The sequence below is a fragment of the Dreissena polymorpha genome, chromosome 4 (genome assembly GCF_020536995.1).
Source record: "Dreissena polymorpha isolate Duluth1 chromosome 4, UMN_Dpol_1.0, whole genome shotgun sequence".
Classification (NCBI taxonomy): Eukaryota; Metazoa; Mollusca; class Bivalvia; order Myida; family Dreissenidae; genus Dreissena; species Dreissena polymorpha.
The window spans coordinates 16807046-16831062 of NC_068358.1; the positions used below are offsets into that span (position 1 = coordinate 16807046).

General features: G+C 36.9%; 2 protein-coding genes across 23 annotated transcripts in view; one reads left to right on the plus strand and one right to left on the minus strand.

Moving 5' to 3' along the window:
- The window catches only part of LOC127875987 (TBC1 domain family member 1-like), a 277043-nt gene that overhangs the window by 205703 nt on the left and 47323 nt on the right, over window positions 1–24017 (plus strand). For 3 of the 21 annotated variants that reach the window (XM_052420795.1, XM_052420780.1, XM_052420796.1), the window contains 3 exons: window positions 15636–15728; window positions 17404–17533; window positions 19243–19334. The exons of 14 other annotated variants lie outside the window; for them this stretch is intronic. In XM_052420795.1, coding sequence (XP_052276755.1) covers window positions 15636–15728; window positions 17404–17533; window positions 19243–19334 — 315 coding nt within the window. Of the gene's footprint in view, window positions 1–8799; window positions 9490–15635; window positions 15729–17403; window positions 17534–19242; window positions 19335–24017 lie in introns of all 21 variants that reach the window. 4 more of the 21 variants (XM_052420794.1, XM_052420777.1, XM_052420779.1 and 1 more) reach the window with 3 other exon arrangements.
- The window catches only part of LOC127875989 (WD repeat-containing protein 17-like), a 245600-nt gene that overhangs the window by 88755 nt on the left and 132828 nt on the right, over window positions 1–24017 (minus strand). The gene's annotated exons all lie outside the window — the stretch shown is intronic.

Genomic DNA, 24017 nt, shown 5'->3' on the forward strand with positions numbered 1-24017 from the left:
TTTTTGAGGAATTGACTAATATTTTTCGTTGTAAAGAATTTATTTTTTTTGAATAAGATATCACAGTAAGTTGTCATGACGATATTTAACAATAACTAAGGGATATTTATAAATGTTTGCCATGATTTTGAACAACTGATACTTGTATCACCACGACGCAGATAAAAATATCGAGATTTGAAGACAACGCCGAAGAAGAGCGACTTCGCGAGACAACGCCTTCCACAACGAATAGAAGAAACAAACAACATAATTAGAATGGAACTCACGGGTTACTCCAAGTGAATACCTGTTCTATCACTAAAAGAAGACCAACGCCGCAGAAGATTCGAAGGACAAACAAGTGACGCAACACTGGACACAATACTTGTGACGTTAAACACTATAGAGTAGATGCAGCCGTTCAACTGTTTGACGTGCGTAGATAACGCATTTGGAATGATACTTCCGAGGCCTAAGACATCAAGGAGAACACTGCTATAGTTAATACCTCGTGAGCATTATGGCCATAGAAGATCTAATGTCCGAGAGAAATGAAGACGCTGGGGCCATCAACAAAAGTACAAACGACAACGAAAACATCAACAACGATGAATACAACGGAAACGACAATCGACGACGCAAGTTAAACATCGGAAAGCAGAGCTGAATCAACAAACGCATTCCAATCGCCACGGACGAACCTACAATCTACTTATCTTCATGACGGCGGCAATGACTTCAATGAAACATCGTATTCGCCGCGAGCTACAACTTCAAGACAACATGGACGACACAGATGTACAGATGGCCAACGATCAACAGATGATGTTCTACACAACATTTTGATTGACATTTAATTGTATAACAATTACTAATGTTATTTATTTCAGCAGAGATGCTTGTCAAGGAAATCATATTGTTATCCGCATATTTTCCATCATTTGAGTGTGTTTATATGAATGTAGTTTTTTTATTTAATTAGTAATTCAATAGTAAAATTGTAAAAGATTTTTTAAATCATAAAATAAAAAAAATCAAATTAAGGGGGAAAGTTGTGTAACATAACGCACACAAAACGCACGTTTGGGGCATTTTTGGATTTATATAATGATCGAAATTTGTACCACATTTCATACAATCTTAAATAGGCAGCCATCTGGATCAACAAATCATTAGCCTCGGGTTATAATTACCGGACACGAATATTTGCTTACCGTATGTGTCAATCTTCGGTCATTTCCGTATGTATTCGTTAGGTGTCCGTTGCATACGTATATTTAGGTTGCAGACACGTGACTTAACAAACGGCCAATCAGAATTGTACATGTAGACACGTGACGTTACACAGCCAATAAGAATTGTACACATAACAATTATCAAAGCTTTCGTTGTTTATATCTATATTTATGGACAGTCTTACTTAAAACGGCCGAACATACAAGTCGCATTATTGCTGGCTTTCGCGGGATAGGCCCATTGCGGGCTTCGCATGTATCTTGTATTTGACAAACATTTTGGAAACGTTGTGTTGTGTTAATAAGCAGAAAATAAAACGCAAAGAAATCAGAAATGAACTTTGTTGGTTACTGTGTCTTTTCCACGAACGATACACAATTACGTGACAATGCTTTCAAGGCTGGACACATGATATCAGGCTTGGCACAACATATCAAAGCAAGGCACATGATATGAAAGAGGGTCACATCAAGCCTATGATATCAAGGTGAACAAGTCCCTCTAATATCATTACATCTGGCATTACTTTGAGCAACAAGCACATCAAGTGTTCTAGCACTTCAACACTTCAATACAAGTGGATAAGAATGTGCCTATGCTTTTTTTTTATCATTGGGCCATTGTCTCTGTTTTAAGGACACGTATGCCGTGGCCCATTTCCTGACCACATCCTGAATCTTAAGTGAACCGGTGTATTTCTTTGTCAAAATATTTTTTTTTCTTCAAAATTACTGCCTTAGATTCTCAATCAGTTGCTCCAGCTAGGCCTTAATCAAAGGGCGCCCCGCACCTGCCCTCCGAACTTCCCCCCTGCCCTCCCGAACTTCCGCCCCTGCCCTTCCAAGGGTCAACCCTGCCCTTAAAAAAAAAATTTTTTTTTTTTTTTTTTTTTATAAATATGATGATTTATAAATATCTTTTTACAATGAATTGTTATTAATTTTTTCCTCACTATAGACATTATATTTGAATTGTTTAATAATAGGAGTAATATATTATAACAATTATGAATAACATATAAATTAACATGCAAGAGTAAGCATCCCAGAAATGCCCGCGCACTCAAAGTGCCCTTTTGACAAATACTGCGTGTCCAAAGTGCCCTTTTGACAAAAAAGCCCCCCTGCCCTTTTCAAATCCTAGCTGGAGCACTGTCAATTAAGGTTTAAAAAATCAATCAATATCAAGCTTCAATAGTTGAAACTGTGGCAATTATGATATTGAAAACAGTTATTCTCAATTTTCATGTATTTTTTTAGCAAAAAGAACGCTACCACCGATTTCTTAATTTTACTATAAAAAAAAAATATTTTTTTCTCAATCCAAAGGCCCCAGCCTCTTCCTGAATGGTAAAAACAACAACACTGTGAACATTAATATTGGTAACGAAACAAATTTAAAAACTCTGGGTATTACACTATTTAAATGGCTGGCTAACTAAAGCCCCACATTATTTAGATTCCATGTATATTAATTGCAGTCAGTGTACATACAATGATCTTTTTACTCGAATTCAATTCATAACGTGTCCTTTATCAGTAAAATACATTACATTCATTGTCTCTTTTACCTACCACACATGACATGCATTGCACTGTACCTAAAACTCCAACCTGCCCCTTTAATTAGCTTTATTTTGTTTAGATATTCTTAATATAGTTAAATCCATGCTCTTTTACCTTAGAAAATGCATTTACACGGCCGTTAATCATGCGCGCCACCTTTTTTGCGATGCATTAATAAATGAGCCAATGCAACTTCCGAGGTGGCGCTCAGGCCCGAATGTTTTGAAATTTCATGGACAATTGTACAGGGGGATTAGGTTATGTATGTTTGTTTCAACACAATTCGCATTATTTTTAAAATCGGGTCATGTAGTGCGATTCAGCAAAGATTGATTCGTCCAAAAATGTCCAGACACGTACATTCTCAACCTTTTTAAAAACGTGAAAACCTTATAAGTTGTGGCATGGTGGAGTTTTAAAAAGCATTTCGATGAGTTTTTCCTGTGTGACAAGAAAATGTCCACCCAATTAAATCGCTAATGGCATCAAACGGTTGCGTACAACACACATTAAATGCTGCATGCACAAAATATTTGCTTCTTGCTGACGTGGAAGATAATTTTGCATTTTTCCAAAAGAGATTGAGCCAATGCTTAGGAGGTGGCGCTAATGATAGGAGGTGGCGCCAATGCAAGATGTATCAATTAACAGTCGTATCGCAATGACATTATCACATTACGTAGATTTGACAGATAATGTTATTTGTTACATTATATTTAATATTCTAAAACAAATAAGATGTAGTTTTTCAAAATATAAGTGATCAACTCAATTAAGAAGTCACCAACATGAATAAAACATAGTGTACGATATATACCAAAACTTTGTTATACTAAATCAAACCAATAATTTAATGTTAAAAATTATCATAATAATTCATCGACATTAATATGTGTATACTGTATGATAATTCACGAATTAAGTAAAAGATTCTTCTTGAAACTATGATTTGTGGCCGTTAATCCAAAGGCTTAATTTACTAAATGGCCAAGGTCAACGAATCTTAGTTAGGCTCATTTATGTTGTTTTTCCCACTATAAACTCCACAAAATGAAGATAGCTTGGTCTTTTTCCGTTACCATTTTGTATAATACATGTTTAATGTTGTTATCTTACAAAGACGAACGTTTAAATCCATCAATATGGTATTAGAAAACTACTTGTTTTCTAATTAAAAAAGCATGCGACTCAAATGTACTGAAGAAGTCAACTGACAAAAAATTAATGTGAGTCCTGTAAACATAATATTTACCATAACGTAAAATATTTCACTTTAAAATAGCTATACATGTGCATTGGCGCCACCTCCTAGTCTGAGCGCCACCTCATTGGCATTGGCTCCATCTCTTTTTGAAAGATGCAAATTTATTTAGAAGATCGGCTAGAAGCCGATGTTTTTGTGCACGCATTAACTTGTACAGGGTGAAAGCAATCGTTTTATGTCATGAGCGATTTAATTGGCAGGAAATATGCTTGTCACACAGGCAAAAGACATCGATTTGCTTTATGAAGTCTACCATGCCACAACTTATAAAGGTCCTCACGTTTCCAAATAGGTTGTGATTGTATGTTTCTGTACAGTTTTAGGCGAATTTTTAATCGCTGAATTGCACTATATTGGCCGATTTTAAGAAATATTGCGAAATGTGTTGAAAAACATAGTAAACCAAATCACCCTGTTAAATTATCCGTTAAATTTCAAAACATCCGGGCCTTAGCGCCACCATGGAAGTTGCATTGGCTCATTTATTAATGCATCTAAAAAAAGAGGTGGCGCGCGTGATTAACGGCCGTGATTAACCCGCACCATTTTTGACATGCAATTCTTTTCTTCCGCTTTTACACTACCGTAATTCTCTATGTTTTCGGACACTTTTAAGTTTTCGGACACCCCTTCTTTTAGCAAATATAATTATTTTTCGTGACTCTTAATTTTCTGACATACGAGTTTTCATCCATAATTAATGTCTCTAAGTTTTCGGACAGTATATTTTACAGCGCTTTTTTAACAAATTTCGGTCCTGTTTTCGATATCTAATCAGGGAATAATCTAGAATTTACTATCTATGAGTCCCTTGACCTCGCAGATTTTAGACAAATGAGTCCCAGGCCAAAATTAATGAGTCCACCTTGAAAAAGAATGGGTCCCATATTTTGAAAGATACCAAGTAATGAAGAAAACTAGTCTTAATCACACTAGCTCAATAACTATATTTTGTATTAAACTTTTAATAATCTCAAAAACATGTTCAAACCAAAACAACAAATTCAGGGTTATCACTATCTTGTTTGCCTTCACATAGGCTTTAACATTATCTGTTACATGAATGTAACCTGTTACAACATTTCAACTTGATTCAAATCGATGATAATATTATTGTTAACATCCGAATTGCGAACCTGATAATATTATTGTTAATGTCTGAATTGCGAGCTGTTGACCTACTGTTATTAAAGTTTAGAGTTGTTTGTTTTGGATTTAGCTTCAACACCTTATTTCGGAGGCATTTTTTCTATATTATTTATGACTTAGTTTCAAAAAGTTAAAGCAGGTTTTCATCCGGGGACTCTAGAAAATATCATAACACACTCTATTTAAAAGATCGATTCTAATTGGTTTGTATTATACAGCAGCGGCTCGACTAGAGCCAATCAAAAGACTTGTTGCCGTCTTTAAGCCTCATTCGGTAAATCTCAGCGTTCATCACTACACTTTTGACTCATACCCAAGATGGTTCGTACTTATTGTGATTCGGGTATGCGTTAACAGATTCGTTTGAGCAATGCATCCGAGTGGACGCACATATTTCAAAACTATGCGTCCATTTCGATATTTGTGCGTCATAGATGCGGGACGCGCATGTAGATTATTCCCTGTCTAATGACACTTTGATCATGGGGTTTTACAACCAGATTAACATAAAACATGGCAGGTGCATGCCAGAGGGCAACGGACCATTACATTTGCGTTATTGGGTAAATAACCTTGTAAACCGGTATTAAACAATGGTTTCGCCCGATAGCATAAGTGTTATGACAATTACCATGGGTAGTGACAATTAACAGTTCAATTATCTACCGCAATGGTACTACCCCTTCTCAGTAAAATAACTGTGACAAATACAATACTAAACGCTTCAAAGTGTGATGCACCCTATTGCAAGTTTTATGAACAATGGAAGGTGTTAGACACCAACTATCAGAAATGAACAAACGAAGAAGTCAGTTTGCTTTTTTTATTGTGTTAATTACAGGTTCATACTATCTTTATATCACATGCTCATCTTTGAACTTGTTGGTCAAAGTACAACCTTGTAGTAACTTTCTGTCAAATAAATTAGGCATTTAAAATTATTTAAAATGCAGTGCAAACATATATAACTGTAATTTATACTTATGATACAGCATGGTATTTAACAAGCGCGTGCTATTACCGGTAGTCGTTGATACAATTGACGCTATTTTTGGACACTTCAATTTTGGACTCAAAGTTTTCGGACACTCAGGGCTTGTTTTCCTTTTAGAAAGGGTCTTTTAAGGCCCTCCCCCCCCCCTCCCAAAGAGAATTTCTTTAAGGTGAGACAATGTTCCTTTATTTCAGGTTTATCTTTCAATGTTGTTGTTAAATTTTATCCAAAAACTTAAATCCAGGGCCTTTTTATATCCCCCACCACTATAGTGGGGGACATATTGTTTTTGCCCTGTCTGTTGGTTTGTTTGTTGGTTTGTTTGTTTGCCCCAACTTTAACATTTGCCATAACTTTTGCAATATTGAAGATAGAAACTTTATATTTGGCATACATGTGTATCTCATGGAGCTGCACATTTTGAGTGGCAAAAGGTCAAGGTCATCCTTCAAGGTCAAAGGTCAAATATATGGGTCAAAATCGCTCATTAAATGTACACTTTTGCAATATTGAAGCTAGCAACTTGATATTTGGCATGCATGTCCATCTCATGGAGCTGCACATTTTGAGTGGTGAAAGGTCAAGGTCATCCTTCAAGGTCAATGGTCATATATATGGGGACATAGTGTTTTACAAACACATCGCTTGTTACAAATATTTTTGCTTATGAGCCTTGCTCTGGGCAAACATTGTTTAATGCATTATGCTTAAAGTGTTGTCCCAGATAAGCCTGTACAGAGTGCAAACGCTAATCAGGGACAACTCTTTCACTTTTATTGTATTTTTGTTTAAAGGAAATCTCTTCTTAGCCAAAATACAGTTCAGGCTGAAATTGTTGTCCCGGATAGGCCTGTGCAGACTGCACAGGCTAATATGGTTCAACACTTTATGCACATGCATTAAAGCCCATTTTTCCCAGAGCAAAGCTAATACATATCATACATTCAAAGGGGCTGTAGCATATATCCAGTGAAAGACTACTGTCATATTTGATTTTACCTCAAAGAAAGTAGATTGTCTGGAAAGTCTGTATGCTACATTTGTTAATGTTTTCTGATGTGGATTCATGATTAGACTTATGTATCTTGTGGTGTCATATAAATGGAGATATTAGCTTGAAGTGAAGGGAGTGATGTTCATGTTTTATTGGCGGATACAGTGATAATGTAAAAAAAATTGGATATGGATGAGTAATTGAATAGTTTATTGTGTAAAAAGCTCAATTTGTTACTTGATCAGCACTTGGATACATCAGTTTGTTCGTAGGATAACTAGATGTGTTTTTCAATGTGCACAAGTTTTGTTGTAATCTGTACACTTCTACTGGTGACCTTAAAATTGAAACTGCACAAATGTGCAAATGGAATTATTTTTGTTTGTCCGTCATTTTCATTAGTTAATTATTATAGAATAGATTCAGTGGCTCAAAACTAACTTTGATAAATTAAATAGATGAAAATTACATTTAATAGATTTTAACAGACCTTGATGAATTTACAAAATTGCTGTTTTTTCAGGTTTGCCAATTTTCATTCGTGTTATGTTTTTTGCAAAGAAACAGTAATACTGAACATTTACCATGCTCTAAAATAGCTATTTTATTCATCTTTTGACGATTTAAAAACCTGAAAATTATAAAGGGTTACAAATGTGAAACGATTTTATAATTTGGAAAGTTCTTTGTTATCGTTATATTTGGTGACATTACGAAGATCGCTTATATAAAGTAACAAAATACATGCACTGCATGACAGCACAGATGGCCGAATGGTTTATGCAGTAGACTTTAACTCCAAGGGTCAGTGATTTGAGCCTGGGTGTGGATTAAAACAATTTCTTTCTTTAACTTTGTTTTGTTTTAAACTGGAACTTTTTATTTATGATGTTTACATTTATCAATTTAAAACATTAAATGACAAACTTCAAAACATGTCAAAACATGCCAAAATCCTAGATCAATGATAATAGATAATGTTATTTGCTACTGCAGACAACTGCTACAAGTATATTATAAGATATGTAATACCGGTTATACTTGTGATGTAAATATTGTATTGAACATTCATTGTAGACATAAAAAGTGAACATAATACTAAAATAATAATTTCTGTCAAGTACCAGAAAACTGCATATAAAAGGATTTTTTTTTTTAATTCAAAGTTGGTGTTGGGAAAGCAGCCATTTTCCTGTAACTAAGATGTCCATCTAAAAAAAAACTACAAAAAAATTGTTTCACTTTCAAATATTTTCACAAATTGTAGTAGTCATGACGACATTTTAGGAGGCAATCAGAAATATTGCAAGCCTATTGGTTTTTTGGCTACTAGTAAAAACAACCCACATATGAGCCTCTGGGATTAATGCATCTGCATTAAGTGATATCCCAGATAATCCTGTGCAGTCTGCATAAGCTAATGAGGGATGACACTTTTTGCCTTAACTGGATTTTAGCTAAGAAGAGACTTTTTTAAACGGAAAGTACGATAAAATTGGAAGGTGTCGTCCCTTATAAGCCTGTGTAAACTGCACAGGCTAATTTGGGACAACACTTTTTGGACATACATTAAGCCCAGTTTTCCAGAGCAAGGCTCATATCATGTATATTTCAGGTGCCGGAGCTGTTCCAAGGTATCCGCAAGGCAACGCAGAGGGAGATGGAGCCCAAAGACCCGGAGCCCGCAAAGGCCTGCTATGAGGTCATGTATGTAGGTCGCGCCAAGGTCAAGGGCAAGAAAGTGCTGTCTAGTCATATCGACGATCTCGTTGCCCGGTTGGAGGCCAAAGACTCGGTACCTGGTCTGAAAACCATCGAGACTTCGGACTCAAGACGCAGACACAAGAGCGACTCAAGTATCAAGAGTCTGCCAACCGTCTTTGATGAATGTCTGACATCGGAGAGTGGTGATATGCAGAAAATGAAAATAATACAGGGAGTGGAATTGCATTTAGGGAGCAACGAAGAAATTAATCGAACAGTAACGTCTGGTGGCGTAGGTGTAGGCTCAGAGCACCACCTCAGCGATGGGGCACTTAGCTCAACAGAAAATGTCAACGACGGGCTCAGCCTGTCTAACTCTAGTGACCAGCTTAGGGACATGTTTCACAGTTTACGCCTCAATCCAGATTCCTCTGATAATCTAGGTCAAGGTCAGGGTAATGATCTCCATGACAACGAAGGTCAGTCATTGAACCGCACCATGCTGTTTCGTATCGGACAGAGCGAGATCTCACTGATCAGCCTTGACAAGAAGCAGACGATCATAGAGCGGAATTTCAAGAATATATCTTCTGTGTCACAGGTTTGAATCAAAGTTATTGATTTTCACCATTTTTTGCTAGCTTGGCATTTTCGGAGAAAACCCAAGGTATTGTCATAGCCAGCTCGTTGTGTCGTTCGCCGCCTGACCTCCGCCGTCCGCGTCGTGCTAAAACCTTAACATTGGCTCTAAAATCAAAGTGCTTCCACCTACAACTTTGAAACTTCATATTTAGATGCACCATAATGAGTTCTACACGCCACACCCATGTTGGGGTCACTAGGTCAAAGGTCAAGGTCACTGTGACCTCTTAAAAAAATTAAAAATAAATTCTGACGAGCTTTCATTTATTCAAAACTGCACCCGTAGCCGAGAGTGGCATTATGCGGTGCTCTTGTTGGAATGTGGCCAGAGCCCTTTTTATTTGACAAAATGATGTTGTTTTATCGCAAATTAGGATATTGGTATTGTTTGATTTTGAAGAAAAACTTAAACATTGAAATAAAGGTGTTTTTTATATTATATTTACAAAAGTTCAATTAATACAGCTGGATAGATTTTTAGCTCACCTGAGCACAACGTGCTCATGGTGAGCTTTTGTGATCGCCTTTTGTCTGTCGTCCATCGTCAACATTTTGCCTTGTGAACACTCTAGAGGCCACATTTATTGTCTAATCTTCATGAAATTTGGTCAGAACATTTGTCCCAATGATACCTCGGCCGAGTTCGAAACTGGGTTGTGCCGGGTCAAAAACTAGGTCACTAGGTCAAAAAAAAGGAAAACCTTGTAAACACTGTAGAAGTAATATTTCATGCCCAATCTTCATGTTATTTTGTCAAAATGTTTGTCTTAATGATATCTTGGTTGAGTTCAAAAGTGGTTCCGATCCATTGAAAAACATGGCCACCAGTGGGCGGGGCAGTTTTCCTTATTTGGCTATAGAGAAACCTTGTAAACACTCTAGAAGTCACAAAGTTTGCCCAATCATCATGAAAATTGGTCAAAACATTGGTTCAATTGATGTTTCGGACGAGTTCAAAAATGGTTGAGATCGGTGAAAAAACATGGCCGCCAGTGGGCTGGGCATTTTTCTCTATATGTATATAGCGGCAGTTTTCCCTATTTGGCTAAAGAGAAACCTTGTAAACACTCTAGAAGTCACAATTTTTGCCCAATCATCATGAAAGTTGGTCAAAACATTGTTTTTATTGATATCTCGGATGAGTTTGAAAATGGTGTATAGTGAAAACATGTGAACACAGTAGAAGTCACATTTTTGGCCCAATTTTCATGAAATTTGCTCAGAATATTTGTTTCCTTGATACGAGAGTTGAGTTTAAAAATGGTTCTGGTCAGGTGAATAAAATGGCTGCTGGGAGGGGGGCAGTTTTCTCATTATGCCCCCCCCCCCCCCCCCCCCCCCTTTCGAAGAAGAGAGGGTATATTGTTTTGCTCAGGATGTCGGTCCGTCCGTCCACCAGATGGTTTGCGGATGATAACTCAAGAGCACTTATGCCAAGGATCATGAAACTTCATAGGTACATTGATCATGTCTCGAAGATGACCACTATTGATTTTCAGGTCACTAGGTCAAAGGTCAAGGTCACGTTGACCCGAAATAGTAAAAATGGTTTCCGGATGATAACTCAAGAACGCTTATGCCTAGGATCATGAAACTTCAAAGATACATTGATCATGACTCGCAGATGACCCCTATTGATTTTCAGGTCACTAGGTCAAAGTTCAAGGTCACGGTGACCCAAAGCAGTAAAATGGTTTCCAGATGATAACTCAAGAACGCTTATGCCTAGGATCATGAAACTTCATAGATACATTGATCATGACTCCCAGATAAGGCTTATTGATTTTCAGGTCACTAGGTCAAAGGTCAAGGTCACCACGACCCGAAATAGTAAAATGGTTTCCGGATGATAACTCAAGAACGTTTATGCCTAGGATCATGAAACTTCACAGGTACATTGATCATGACTCGCAGATGACCTCTATTGATTTTCAGGTCACTAGGTCAAAGGTCAAGGTCACGATGACCCAAAATAGTAAAATGGTTTCCAGATGATAACTCAAGAACGCTTATGCCTAGGATCATTAAACTTCATAGGTACATTGATCATGACTCGAAGATGATCCCTATTGATTTTCAGTTACTAGGTCAAAGGTCAAGGTCATGGTGACCTGAAATAGTAAAATGGTCCTGGATGATAACTCAAGAACGCTTATGCCTAGGATCACGAAACTTCATAGGTACAATGATAATGACTCGCAGATGACCCCTATTGATTTTCAGGTCACTAGGTCAAAGGTCAAGGTCACAGTGACCTGAAATAGTAAAATGGTTTCTGGATGATAACTCAAGAACGCTTATGCCTAGGCTCATTAAACTTCATAGGTATATCGATCATGACTCGCAGATGACCCCTATTGATTATCAGGTCACTAGGTCAAAGGTCAAGGTCACAGTGCCAAAAAACGTATTCACACAATGGCGGTCAAGATCACGGTGACTCAACTTAGAAGAATGGTTTCGGGATGATAACTTAAGAATGCTTACGCCTAGGATCATGAAACTTCATTGGTACATTGATCATGACTCGCAGATGAAATAATGATGAAACTTGACCAGGATGTTTGTCTGGACAATATCTAGGTCAAGTTTGACATTTGGTAAAGATTGAATGAACCGACTCCTCTCAGGTGAGGGAACTAGGGCCATCTTGGCCCCATTGTTGTTTTAAACCTTCAATTTTAGGGAATTTAGGCAAACATTTGGGGTAAAACTGTTGACACTGGGAATTGGACAAAAGATTTACCCCAAATTTGACAGAAAAACCAAGCCTTGAATTCACTTCGTATATTGCTTATTCTATTTTGATGTTTGCTAATTTTTGTTGGGGACGCAGTACTCAATGATATGATTCTTAAACTGACCAGTTATGACTGCAAAAACAAGTCCCAACATTTAACCAAAGCGCTGAAAGCACTGAATTTGTTCGCTGTTGTATTATCTTAGACGCAACTCAGTTTTCAAAATTATGTTATAGTTTATTATATCGCAAGTTTGAAATGACCACAACCCATTCAAATTTATAAAGAGTGTGTCTTAAAACACAGGGTGAGATGTGTTAATTTTTTTTCAAATCATTGATACAGCTAATCAGTGTGCACAGGCTAATCTTATTTGACATGCATTAAGCCCCGTTTTCCCTGAAAGCAGCCAATATGTACAGATTTTAATGATAAACACTAGAATGGCCAACGTTGTCTTACAAGCTGTTTTATACACACTATGTACTGTACCAGTGAGAACAGGCAGATGCGGTGGTTAGAGCAGACGCTTTTAGCATTCATCTGCTTAATTTTACTGCAGTTATCCACACAGGCGGTCAGGGGTTACGGTTCCTAGCGTAGCTAAGCCCATACTGATTTGCAAAATTGCATCTGCATTATTTGTGAGCTAATGCTCACAAATAACAATTTGCCGGACAATATTACAATAAAAATAATGTTTCCTTTGTTGTTCTTCAGTCAGTAAAGAAGTCTTTACCAATTACTAGGCAAGTCAACTGATGGCAAAATGTGTATCTGAATATTCTTAATTGATATCTGATTACTAAGTCGCTATCCAAATAAATCAACATCAGCAGTCAAAATCTGTAGTCATAGTTTCTTAATTATGCAGAGGTAATGCATATAAGTTTAGCAAATTTCATTGCTAAATTATTAGTAATACTTACAATATAGGTAATAAAACCTTTTCTGAAGAAATCTTGTGGATTGAATTTCTTAAATTCACAAGAAAATGACCAGCACAGTTAACCCTTTCTCACTTAAAAGCAAAGTGAAAATGGCTATGTGCAAACAGCATACAACCAGAACAGCCTGCGAGTAACTCGCAGTCTGTTCAGGTTTTATGCTGTTTGCTGCTCATCAGTATCAAAGGTTTGGAGATGAAGCCTTAATAACTTGAATCTAGTAAGAAAGGTCTTAAAATTAAATATAACTTTCTGATGGACTACAAATGTGTGAAAATACGTACCTAAGTGATAAAGGGTTAGAGCATTTTTGGGCAACTGGGTGATTGCTCCTACCCTCATTCAGCATATGAATATATATGAGTAACATTATAGGAAACCATGCTTAATGTCTGTGCATAAAATGTTGTCTCAGTCTGCACAGGCTAAGCAGGGAAAACAATTTCCGGTTTTATGGACTTTTTCCTTCAAGTTAGTCTTTTCTAAACAAAAATCCAGTCTAGGTGGAAAGTGCTGTCTCAGAGAAGCTCAACACATTGAAATTAGTTTTCATAAAAAAAATTAGTTTCAGACAAATATTCCTTACAAGTACACTGTGCTTGTGAGGCCGCGAAATTGGTATTTTATCTCATACTTTTCACAAATCTTGTAAACAAGTAGTTAAGTTGCTTTTATTTCACACAAAGTTTGTGACATGAATTTTCAAAAATGTGAATGAAATCGAGGAAAAATATCAAATTTCTTTAAGTTTACAGTGAGAATCAAACTAAAATTATATATCTGCTTCTGCAGGTTTCATTATAAACATGGAGCTAGCAATCTTAACAAATCAATAAAATAATGCATTCTAGACATTACTCTGTACTGAAGAGTATTCGATTTGCTTTCCAATACTAGCTTAGTACACTCTTAATCTAAGTTTGTAATATAAACTCATGGTTTCCAGTGTGTTTTTTTTTCGTTCAATATCGTGTATTTGGCCTCATTCAAAATGGAAAAAAGTAGGCCAAATGCCACCTAAAAATTCCTAATTTAAGGTTTCCAAAAATATTATTATTATAATTTTATGTTTTTATAGATCTCAACATTTTGTTCATATCCCATCCAGCTATATAAGTTTAACCTTAGTAAATATAATACTGAAAACACAATTTTAATTTTAATTTTGAAGCATTTTTGAGGAAAAAACATCAACACAAATTCCCAATTTTAGTCAAACCACAGCCAATTTTCACAATCCAAAAGGTCCTGGCCCCATTCCCAAAATGGTGAAAAAACACTTATTACATTTTTCCTTATAAATGCAGATTTTTTTTCTGATTTTTTTTAAAGTAAATATATGTATATAAATGTTCCCTTCTGTGACCTTGTGGTGTCTATGTGGTTATTAAAAAAAGAATGAAAAATAAAATGCCTTGTGATACTTTTTGTCCCCTACCGGTTTCACCGGTTTGCGCTCTGTCTGTCAGTCTGTCTGTATGTATGTCTGTCCAACTTTTCTGGAAGCTGCGATGACTTTAAAAGTTCTTCATATTTTTTCATGAAACTTTAAACATGGATAGATGGCAAAATGGACATTATGCACGTCATTTCATTTTGTTCCTACGTCAAGAATTATGGTTGCTATGGCAACAAATAGACTAGAAATACTGCTGAAAATGGTGGTTTTCTGGATCCTGTGATAACTTTTAAAGTTCTTCATATTTTATCATGAAACTTGAAACATGGATAGATTGCAATATGGACATTCTGCACGTAATTTCATTTTGTTCCTACGTCAAAAATTCTTGTTGCTATGGCAACAAATAAAAAAAAATAATAATAATCTGACAATGGTGGAATTTCTGACAATGGTGGAGCCAGTAGGGGACATATATTGCTGGGCAATAGTCTTGTTGGATCTGATGTTCTTTTCAATTAAAATGAGAAATTGCACTGCTCTGTTGTCAGTATAACTTAGGAACTCTTTCTATGTTGTTTATTGGACTGTTTAACTATAAGTGAATATTTTTGCCAATAAAATGATAAGCTAGTATCCAGTAAGTTATTATTTAATTGGTTTTTTGAAGATCGTGATATATGAACCATGTTTATTCATGTACAGTTTATTTCGAATAGTGCATTGATGGACATATGATTATTTTCATCTTAATTTTATGAATCAAAAATAAATATTCTTATCTTAGCCAATATGAAATACAGTCTGACATTTTCATTTTGAAGATGCGTTTCTCATTACTGCAACAGATAACAATCTGTATCAAAAAACGACATTACTAGCATATAACATGGGAGAATTCCTCCTCAATATGTCAAGTGCACTATTACAGGGTGATAAAATCTATGTTGGAAGCCTTACACAATGTGACCATCATGCAAGGATCTCATGCAAACTAATTCTGTGCATGTGTTTCTAGGGCAACGCAAAGCCAGATGTGTTTGGTTTCATATCGCGGGAACCCGGAAGTGTGCTGGTATGCCATCTCCTTCGCTGCTGCTCCAATGTTTTGGTATGTAATGTTTGCGATATTCCTTTGCCTTTTTGCTATAAACTAGTATGACCTTCACCTTTCTTGCTGAGAAAAGTTATAAATGTATAATTATATTGACTTTCTTTAATAAAAAAGTCTCCTTTGCAATCTGATACCTTGAACAAAGTTGAGCACCCATTGTTTCATTTCTACTTGTACAGAGGGCAAATAATGAGTTTCCTTATCAAATCTAGGGGCTCACCACAAAGATCAGGGGCTATGGGCAAGTAGGATGCTGCTAGTTTCCATCTCTTTAACCTTTACAGCTCAGAAATTTATTTTGACCCTTTATAGTTCCCTAGAAAATTCAGTTAAACTAATAACCCCTTTTTTAATTGAATCAAGTTTTACAGGATTCATTTTTTTAACCTTGTAGCAAACAGCTTAAAACCAGGACAGACTGCGAGTTACTTGCACACAGTTGTAGTTGTATGCTGGTTGCTATTGTCACTGTTGCTCTGAGTGGGAAAGGGCTTAGTATGTGTTGAGTTTCAGCTTAGCTGCCCTGAACCTGTGCCATGGCCCTTTGTTTTTGTAGATTAAGGGACAATATTAGAATTGTTCAGGAATCCAAGACCAAGTTTGATTGCAACTTTTTTTTGTCTACAACCAAGCTTGTCAGAATAATAATAAAGTATACTTTAGACCCTTCGTGTATGTTCTATTTGTTTTAATTGTTAATCAGAAAAATAAGAAGAAATTCGTATGACAATAAATTACTTCATGAAATCCTACTTGTCCATGGTCAACTTAACTTGCAAATGTTCTTTTCAGACAGTAAATCAAACTGCTCATAATCATTATGATTGTCATTCAGGCTCATATAATTTCTACACCTACAATTTTATGAACAATATCTGAAAATACAAGCTAAAAGTAGGATTTTCAATACATGTGTAAGAAATGCCAATATGCAGTTAGTTGTTCCATCCACAGAAATAGACGATTGGTATATGATTTTCTGTAACTTAATCAGACATTTATTGCAAAACATGTCATCCAGTGTTTGAGAAACATTTCCTTCTGTTGATTTTATGTACAATTACATTGTGGAGTTTTCAAAGGTCACTCTGGTCTATAGCGTGAGATATGTACACGTGACAGACAGCTGTGCCATAATATAGCTCTTGTTTGGTTATGTAATTGAGCCTTGCTCTAAGAAAACCAGGTCTAATCATGTGCGTCAAGTGTCGTCCCAGATTGCAGAGTGCACAGGCTATTCTGGGATGACACTTTACCCAATGCATAATGCCTGGTTTTCTGAGAGGGAGCCTCAATTACTTTGTAGCTATTAATTAGGAAGATAACAAGTAAACTTGGTTATGGTCCTGTTACACTGAATTACATTGTAGTGTAGATCGTGCACATGTGTAATTTTTTGTCTCAGTGATTTTATTGTATGCCTTTTGATGCAATAACTCACCTAGTAGTTATGTTATTAAAAAACAACACAAAACAGCACATGATTGTTTTAAATCATTGTACTGTAACAATATCTATACAACATCAAACACAAATAGGTTTAACAAAAAGTAAAAAAAAACAAGTTTTCTTATAGCCCCTTTTCAAATTTGTCTATTTCAAGTGGATGAGATCACGGCTGGCCTTAATGGATTGTTCCAAGCAGCTGTATGATTGTACTCCATGTTTTCAGGTCGATGAAATCATGGCTGACCTGCGGGTGTCATTCCGTAACGCGTACCAGCAGAGTCGCCAGCAGACCCAGCAGATCTGCATCCACTGCCCCCTGCACCAGTACCACAACCTCTGCAAGGACATCAATGGTAAGTACCACCACAACCTCTGCAAGGACATCAATGGTAAATACCACCACAACCTCTGCAAGGACATCAATGGTAAGTACCACCACAACCTCTGCAAGGACATCAATGGTAAGTACCACCACAACCTCTGCAAGGACATCAATGGTAAGTACCACCACAACCTCTGCAAGGACACCAATGGTAAGTACCACCACAACCTCTGCAAGGACATCAATGGTAAGTACCACCACAACCTCTGCAAGGACATCAATGGTAAGTACCACCACAACCTCTGCATGGACATCAATGGTAAGTACCACCACAACCTCTGCATGGACATCAATGGTAAGTACCACCACAACCTCTGCAAAGACACCAATGGTTAGTACCACCACAACCTCTGGAAGGACATCAATGGTAGGTACCACCACAACCTCTGCAAGGACATCAATGGTAAGTACCACCACAACCTCTGCAAGGACATCAATTGTAAGTACCACCACAACCTCTGCAAGGACATCAATGGTAAGTACCACCACAACCACTGCAAGGACATCAATGGTAAGTACCACCACAACCTTTGCAAGGACAACAATGGTAAGTACCACCACAACTTCTGCAAGGACATCAATGGTAAGTACCACCACAAAGTCTGCAATGACATCAATGGTAAGTACCACCACAACCTCTGCAAGGACATCAATGGTAAGTACCACCACAACCTCTGCAAGGACATCAATGGTAAGTACCACCACAACCTCTGCAAGGACATCAATGGTAAGTACCACCACAACCTCTGCAAGGACATCACTGGTAAGTACCACCACAACCTCTGCAAGGACATCAATGGTAAGTACCACCACAACCTCTGCAAGGACATCAATGGTAAGTACCACCACAACCTCTGCAAGGACATCAATGGTAAGTACCACCACAACCTCTGCAAGGACATTAATGGTAAGTACCACCACAACCTCTGCAAGGACATCAATGGTAAGTGCCACCACAACCTCTGCAAGGACATCAATGGTAAGTACCACCACAACCTCTGCAAGGACATCAATGGTTAGTACCACCACAACCTCTGCAAGGACATCTTTCTTTTTTTGCAGTGTTGTCGAGACTGTAGAAAATTAGCCTTGTTCAGGAAAAACTGGGCTTATTGCATGTGCTTAAAGTGTTGTCCCAGATAAGCCTGTTCATTCCAAACAGGTAGACTAATTAGGGACAACACTTTCCATTTTTATGATTTTTTTCTTTAAAATAAGTCCCTTATAACAGAAAATCCAGTCTAGGTGGAAAGTGTCATGTCTGATTAGCCTGTGCAGACTGCAAAGGCTAATGTGAGATGACACTCTATGAAATACATTTAGCCCAGTTTTCCAGGAACGAGTCTCAATAATACTTGCATGCTTGCAAAATTGTAAAATGCAAGCAATTTTTTCCTAAGCTCTCAAAATTCTGCGATTGAAAATTTGTTTAGGGTGTTACCTATTTATATGACCATCCTGTTTATAATGGACTAAATCATGAATCGTCAGTAGATCCCATTGTTCTATATTTATCAATAAATTTTCTGTCGACCAAGTTTCTTAACTTAATCCAGTTTTCTCTGATCAGAAAGATTTACTACAAATAAAGTAATTGGGAAGAAAGTGTGAGTTAATATGTGAAAAATAGTCCTCTTAATGTTAGAAGGTTACAATCAACCAAATTTTTTTCCAAATCAGGCCAGAGTGCAGAGTCAGCATACAGCCTGCTGTGTAAGAGAATACAACAACTGCCTGAGAAAGATGCTGAAGACCTCTACCGGTCGTTACAGGTTGGCTTCTCAGTTTATTGTTAACCAGGTTTTACGAAGGAAAAAACTGGTTGTTAGATTGGCGAATGTCGGCGGGCAGGCGGGTGGGTTGTCGGTAGGATGGTTTGGCGGGCGGGCGGAACAAGCTTGTCCGGGCCATAACTTTGTCGTTCATTGTGAGATTTAAAAATTTGTTCACCATTATTAGACGGTGTGTCGCGCGAAAGAATTACGTCGATATCTCCAAGGTCAAGGTCACATTTTGAGTTCAAAGATAAAAAATGGCCATAAATGAGCTTGTCCGGGCCATCACTATGTCATTCATTGTGAGATTTTAAAATCATTTGGCACATTTGTTCACCATTATTGGATGGTGTGTCGCACGAAAGAATAACCTCAATATCTCCAAGGTCAAGGTCGCTACGACTAAAAATAGATTTATTTTGAAACAAAGGGGGTTAATTATAAACAATTAGTTCAGTTTGACTTGTCTCCCTTTATCAGACTTTTTTTTTCAAATTGAAAACCTGGTTTTGTGACAATTTTTTGTCCCTTGTTTCATTTCTAATATGAAGTTTTCAGTCAAGTGTTATGTAACTTAAGATTTCTCTTTGTGAATACTGGCCCCCTCTGTGTCATGTTTCCAAACTGTTATGCCCATTTTAAAAATCCTGTTTAAAAGACTGTTTGTATTTTGAGAACATTTGTTGCAGGCCGGCAGACGGTGCCAGGAGAACAGTGTTTGCGTAATCATGCGTCTTGGTGATAATTTTTCTGGGCAGGATATCTTAGACAATTTGGATTACCAGCCAGAACCATAACTTCTGAATTTAAGTTATTAAAAAATTGCAAAGTTAATCTTGTCTGCTCTCTTCTATTTAGAAAACCAAAATATGGTCAATATTGACGATAAATGTGTTTAAAAATTTCATAAACATAAATGTCAACCATGTTAGGTTAGTCGTATACAAAGTGAATGTTGGAATGGGGCACCATACTTGAATCATTTAACGCTATGCGATAGCATCAAGCACTTATATTTGATAATTACGACCAATCAAGGAGTGAATTAAAATTAAATTAAGATTGAATGAAATATGTACGGGTAAAAGATGGTTACCTAAGTTTCCAGAATGTTTTTAACCGATGTTTATTGTCGTTATCTTAAACCATCTTCTTTTTTTTTCTAGAAAATCTCAATCGTGATCAAATCGATACTACGGAACTGCCTGAAAATTTAGCTTCCAAAACCCAAATAAATGGAAACTATTTCTTTCATGACCATGAGGCATTAAACAATATAAACGATTAAAGGCAAAGTATTACAAACATTACTTGTCAAGCGTCTGTATGCTCTGGAAGCATGTCTATGTTTCATAAGCGTCTGTATTTTTAGCTCAACAATTATATATGAAATATATAAAGTGGAGCTATCCTACTCAGCCCGGCGTGGGCGTTGCCGTACCAGTTTCCTTGTCCGTTTGCGTGCAAATGTTAAAGTTTGCGTACTACCCCAAATATTTTCCAAATATTTTCAATGTTCTTTGACATATTGCTTTCATATTTTGCATATTTGTTAACCATCATGACCCCAACTTATAAACAAGAACAGACAACTGTATCAAGCATTTTGACAGAATTATGGCCCCTTTTATACTTTGAATATGCATATTATTGATAAATCTATGTTAAAGATTGCATACTACCCTAAATTTTTCCTGTGTCCCTTGACATATTGCTTTCATATTTTGCATACATTACAAACATTACTTCTCAAGCGTCTGTATGCTCTGGAAGCATGTCTATGTTTCATAAGCGTCTGTATTTTTAGCTCAACTATTATATATGAAATATATAAAGTGGAGCTATCCTACTCAGCCGGCGTCGGCGTTGCCGTACCCATTTCCATGTCCGTTTGCGTGCAAATGTTAAAGTTTGCGTACTACCCCAAATATTTTCCAAATATTTTCAATGTCCTTTGACATATTGCTTTCATATTTTGCATATTTGTTAACCATCATGACCCCAACTTATAAACAAGAGCAGACAACTGTACCAAGCATTTTGACAGAATTATGGCCCCTTTTATACTTTGAATATGCATATTATTGATAAATCTATGTTAAAGTTTGCGTACTACCCCAAATATTTCCTGTGTCCCTTGACATATTGCTTTCATATTTTGGATACTTGTTTACCAACATGACCCCAACCTATAAACAAGAGCAGACAACTGTATCAAGCATTTTGACAGAATTATTGCCCCCTTTATACTTAGAATATGCATATTTTAGATAAATCTGTGTTAAAGTTTGACAAAACAACACTTACTTTACATACAACAATGCACTCCACCCAAACCATCCCCCACGCCCCCCCCCCCTCCCCACAGAACCCCCCCCCACCCACCCCCAAAAAAATAAAAAACTTTTTTTTCTTATTTTTGAAAGATCATCTATTAAATGATCACACACCCACATTATACCCCCCTCTCCCCCAACCCCCCCACCCCCCCCCTTCCCCCAAAAAGAAAATAATTATATTTTGTTTTCTTATTTTTGAAAGATCATCTATTAAATGATCACACACCCACATTATATCCCCCCCCTCTCCATGATGGCTTAAGTTATACTGTCAAGCACTCGAATAGTCGAGCGCGCTGTCCTCTGACAGCTCTTGTTTATTCGGAGTGTTGATGAAAAACATAAGCAGTTTTGATGAAAACAAAATACTCTGACATTTAATTGTCTAAAAGACTTGACTTTTTAATACAGAAATGTTTTGGCCACATTGTATGACAAACAGTTTATTTTTCAGCCTGAAAAGGACACTAAATTTAATTTCTTCTCTCATTTTCAAATTATATCTGCCAAAAGCCGGAGGGCTGATGCATCTGAAATGGTGACTAAAAACAGTTTTGAAGGAAATATTACTCTAAAAAATCAGACTTAGCTTTTGATTGCATTTGGGCCACATTGGTAAATGTCAAGGTCACTGTTTCTTAAATTAGACAAACTGTTTCTGTTCAATAACTTGAGTTTGGAAGGAGGTATTGCATTGAAATTTTGTATTTAGTTAGTTATCAATACCTTGCTTTGATTTCCAGTTGGAGTCAGTTGGTTCGAAAATAATGTTACAATAAAAGAACAACAATTACCTCAAAATAACTTGGCTTTTGAGAGGGAAATTTTGCCAACATTATATGCTGACCTAGCATTTTGGGGCACGTCAGCAAGTCCTTTTCACAGGCATACTTAGTGACAAGTTGGAAGTCTTGAGCTGCGTTCTGGCAAAATTGGGCTTAATACATGTGTAGTAAGTGTGCTAGGCTGGATTTTTATGCTCCCCGAAAATTTTCAGGGAGCATATAGTTGCCAGTTTGTCCTTCCTTTCTTCCTTCCTTACTGCCTTACTTCCTTCCATCACACTTTTGTTACAGTTTCTCATAGCACCTTCAATACTTTACCGATTTCTTTCATATTTGACATGTTGGTACCTTGCATGGACCTCTACCTTTTGATGAGGTTTGAGGTCACTAAGGGGTCAAGGTCAAGGTCACCGATGCTCATAATAGATGTTTCGGTCACACTTTTGTTACAGTTTCTCATAGCACCTTCATTACTTTACCGATCTCTTTCATATTTGGCATGTAGGTACCTTGCATGGACCTCTACCTTTTGATGAGGTTGAGGTCACTGGGGTCAAGGTCAAAGTCACCGAGGCTAATAATAGATTTTTCCTTCACACTTTTGTTACAGTTTCTCATAGCACCTTCAATACCTTACCGATCTCTTTCATATTTGTCATGTAGGTACCTTGCATGGACCTCTACCTTTTGATGAGGTTTTAGGTCACTGGAGTCAAGGTCACCGAGGCTATTATTATATTTTCCGTCACGCTTTTGTAACAGTTTCTCATAGCACCTTCAATACTTTACAGATATCTTTCATATTTGGCATGTAGGTACCTTGCAAGGGCCTCTACCTTTTGATGAGATTTGAGGTCACTGGGGTCATGGTCAAGGTCACCGAGGCTAATAAAAGATTTATATGTCCCACTATAGTGGGGGACAGATTGTTTTTGCCCTGTCTGTTGGTTTGTTTGTGTGTTTGTTTGTTTGTTTGCCCCAACTTTAACATTTGCAATAACTTTTGCAATATTGAAGATAGCAACTTGATATTTGGCATGCATGTGTATCTCATGGAGCTGCACATTTTGAGTGGTGAAAGGTGAAGGTCATCTTAAGGTCAAAGGTCAAATATATAGCTTCAAAGCGGCGCAAAAGGGGACATAGTGTTTCTGACAAACACATTATCTTGTTTGAGGTGGTTATTAACACATATATTGACAAAGCGCATCATCGGAGAGCATCCATCAGTTTCACTGATATTCTTGTTTTTTTTTAAGAGACTATACACTGTAACTCCAATATAACGCGGATGACCAGGTCCAAACCATGCAACAGCGTTATAAACGGATCCACGTTATAAGTTTTGAGCTCATTTATTGCAGGGGGGTATAAAAACAGGTATGGTATATTCTATAATATAGGTCCTGTGTATTGCCATGCTGTGTGATCATCCGCAAATACATGCATATAAACCGAATCGTATCAATAACAGTATACATACCGCTTTTCTAATGTGCACATTTATCCGATAATCCAATAAAGTTACATCACTTAAAAAAATAATAATCTTGAAC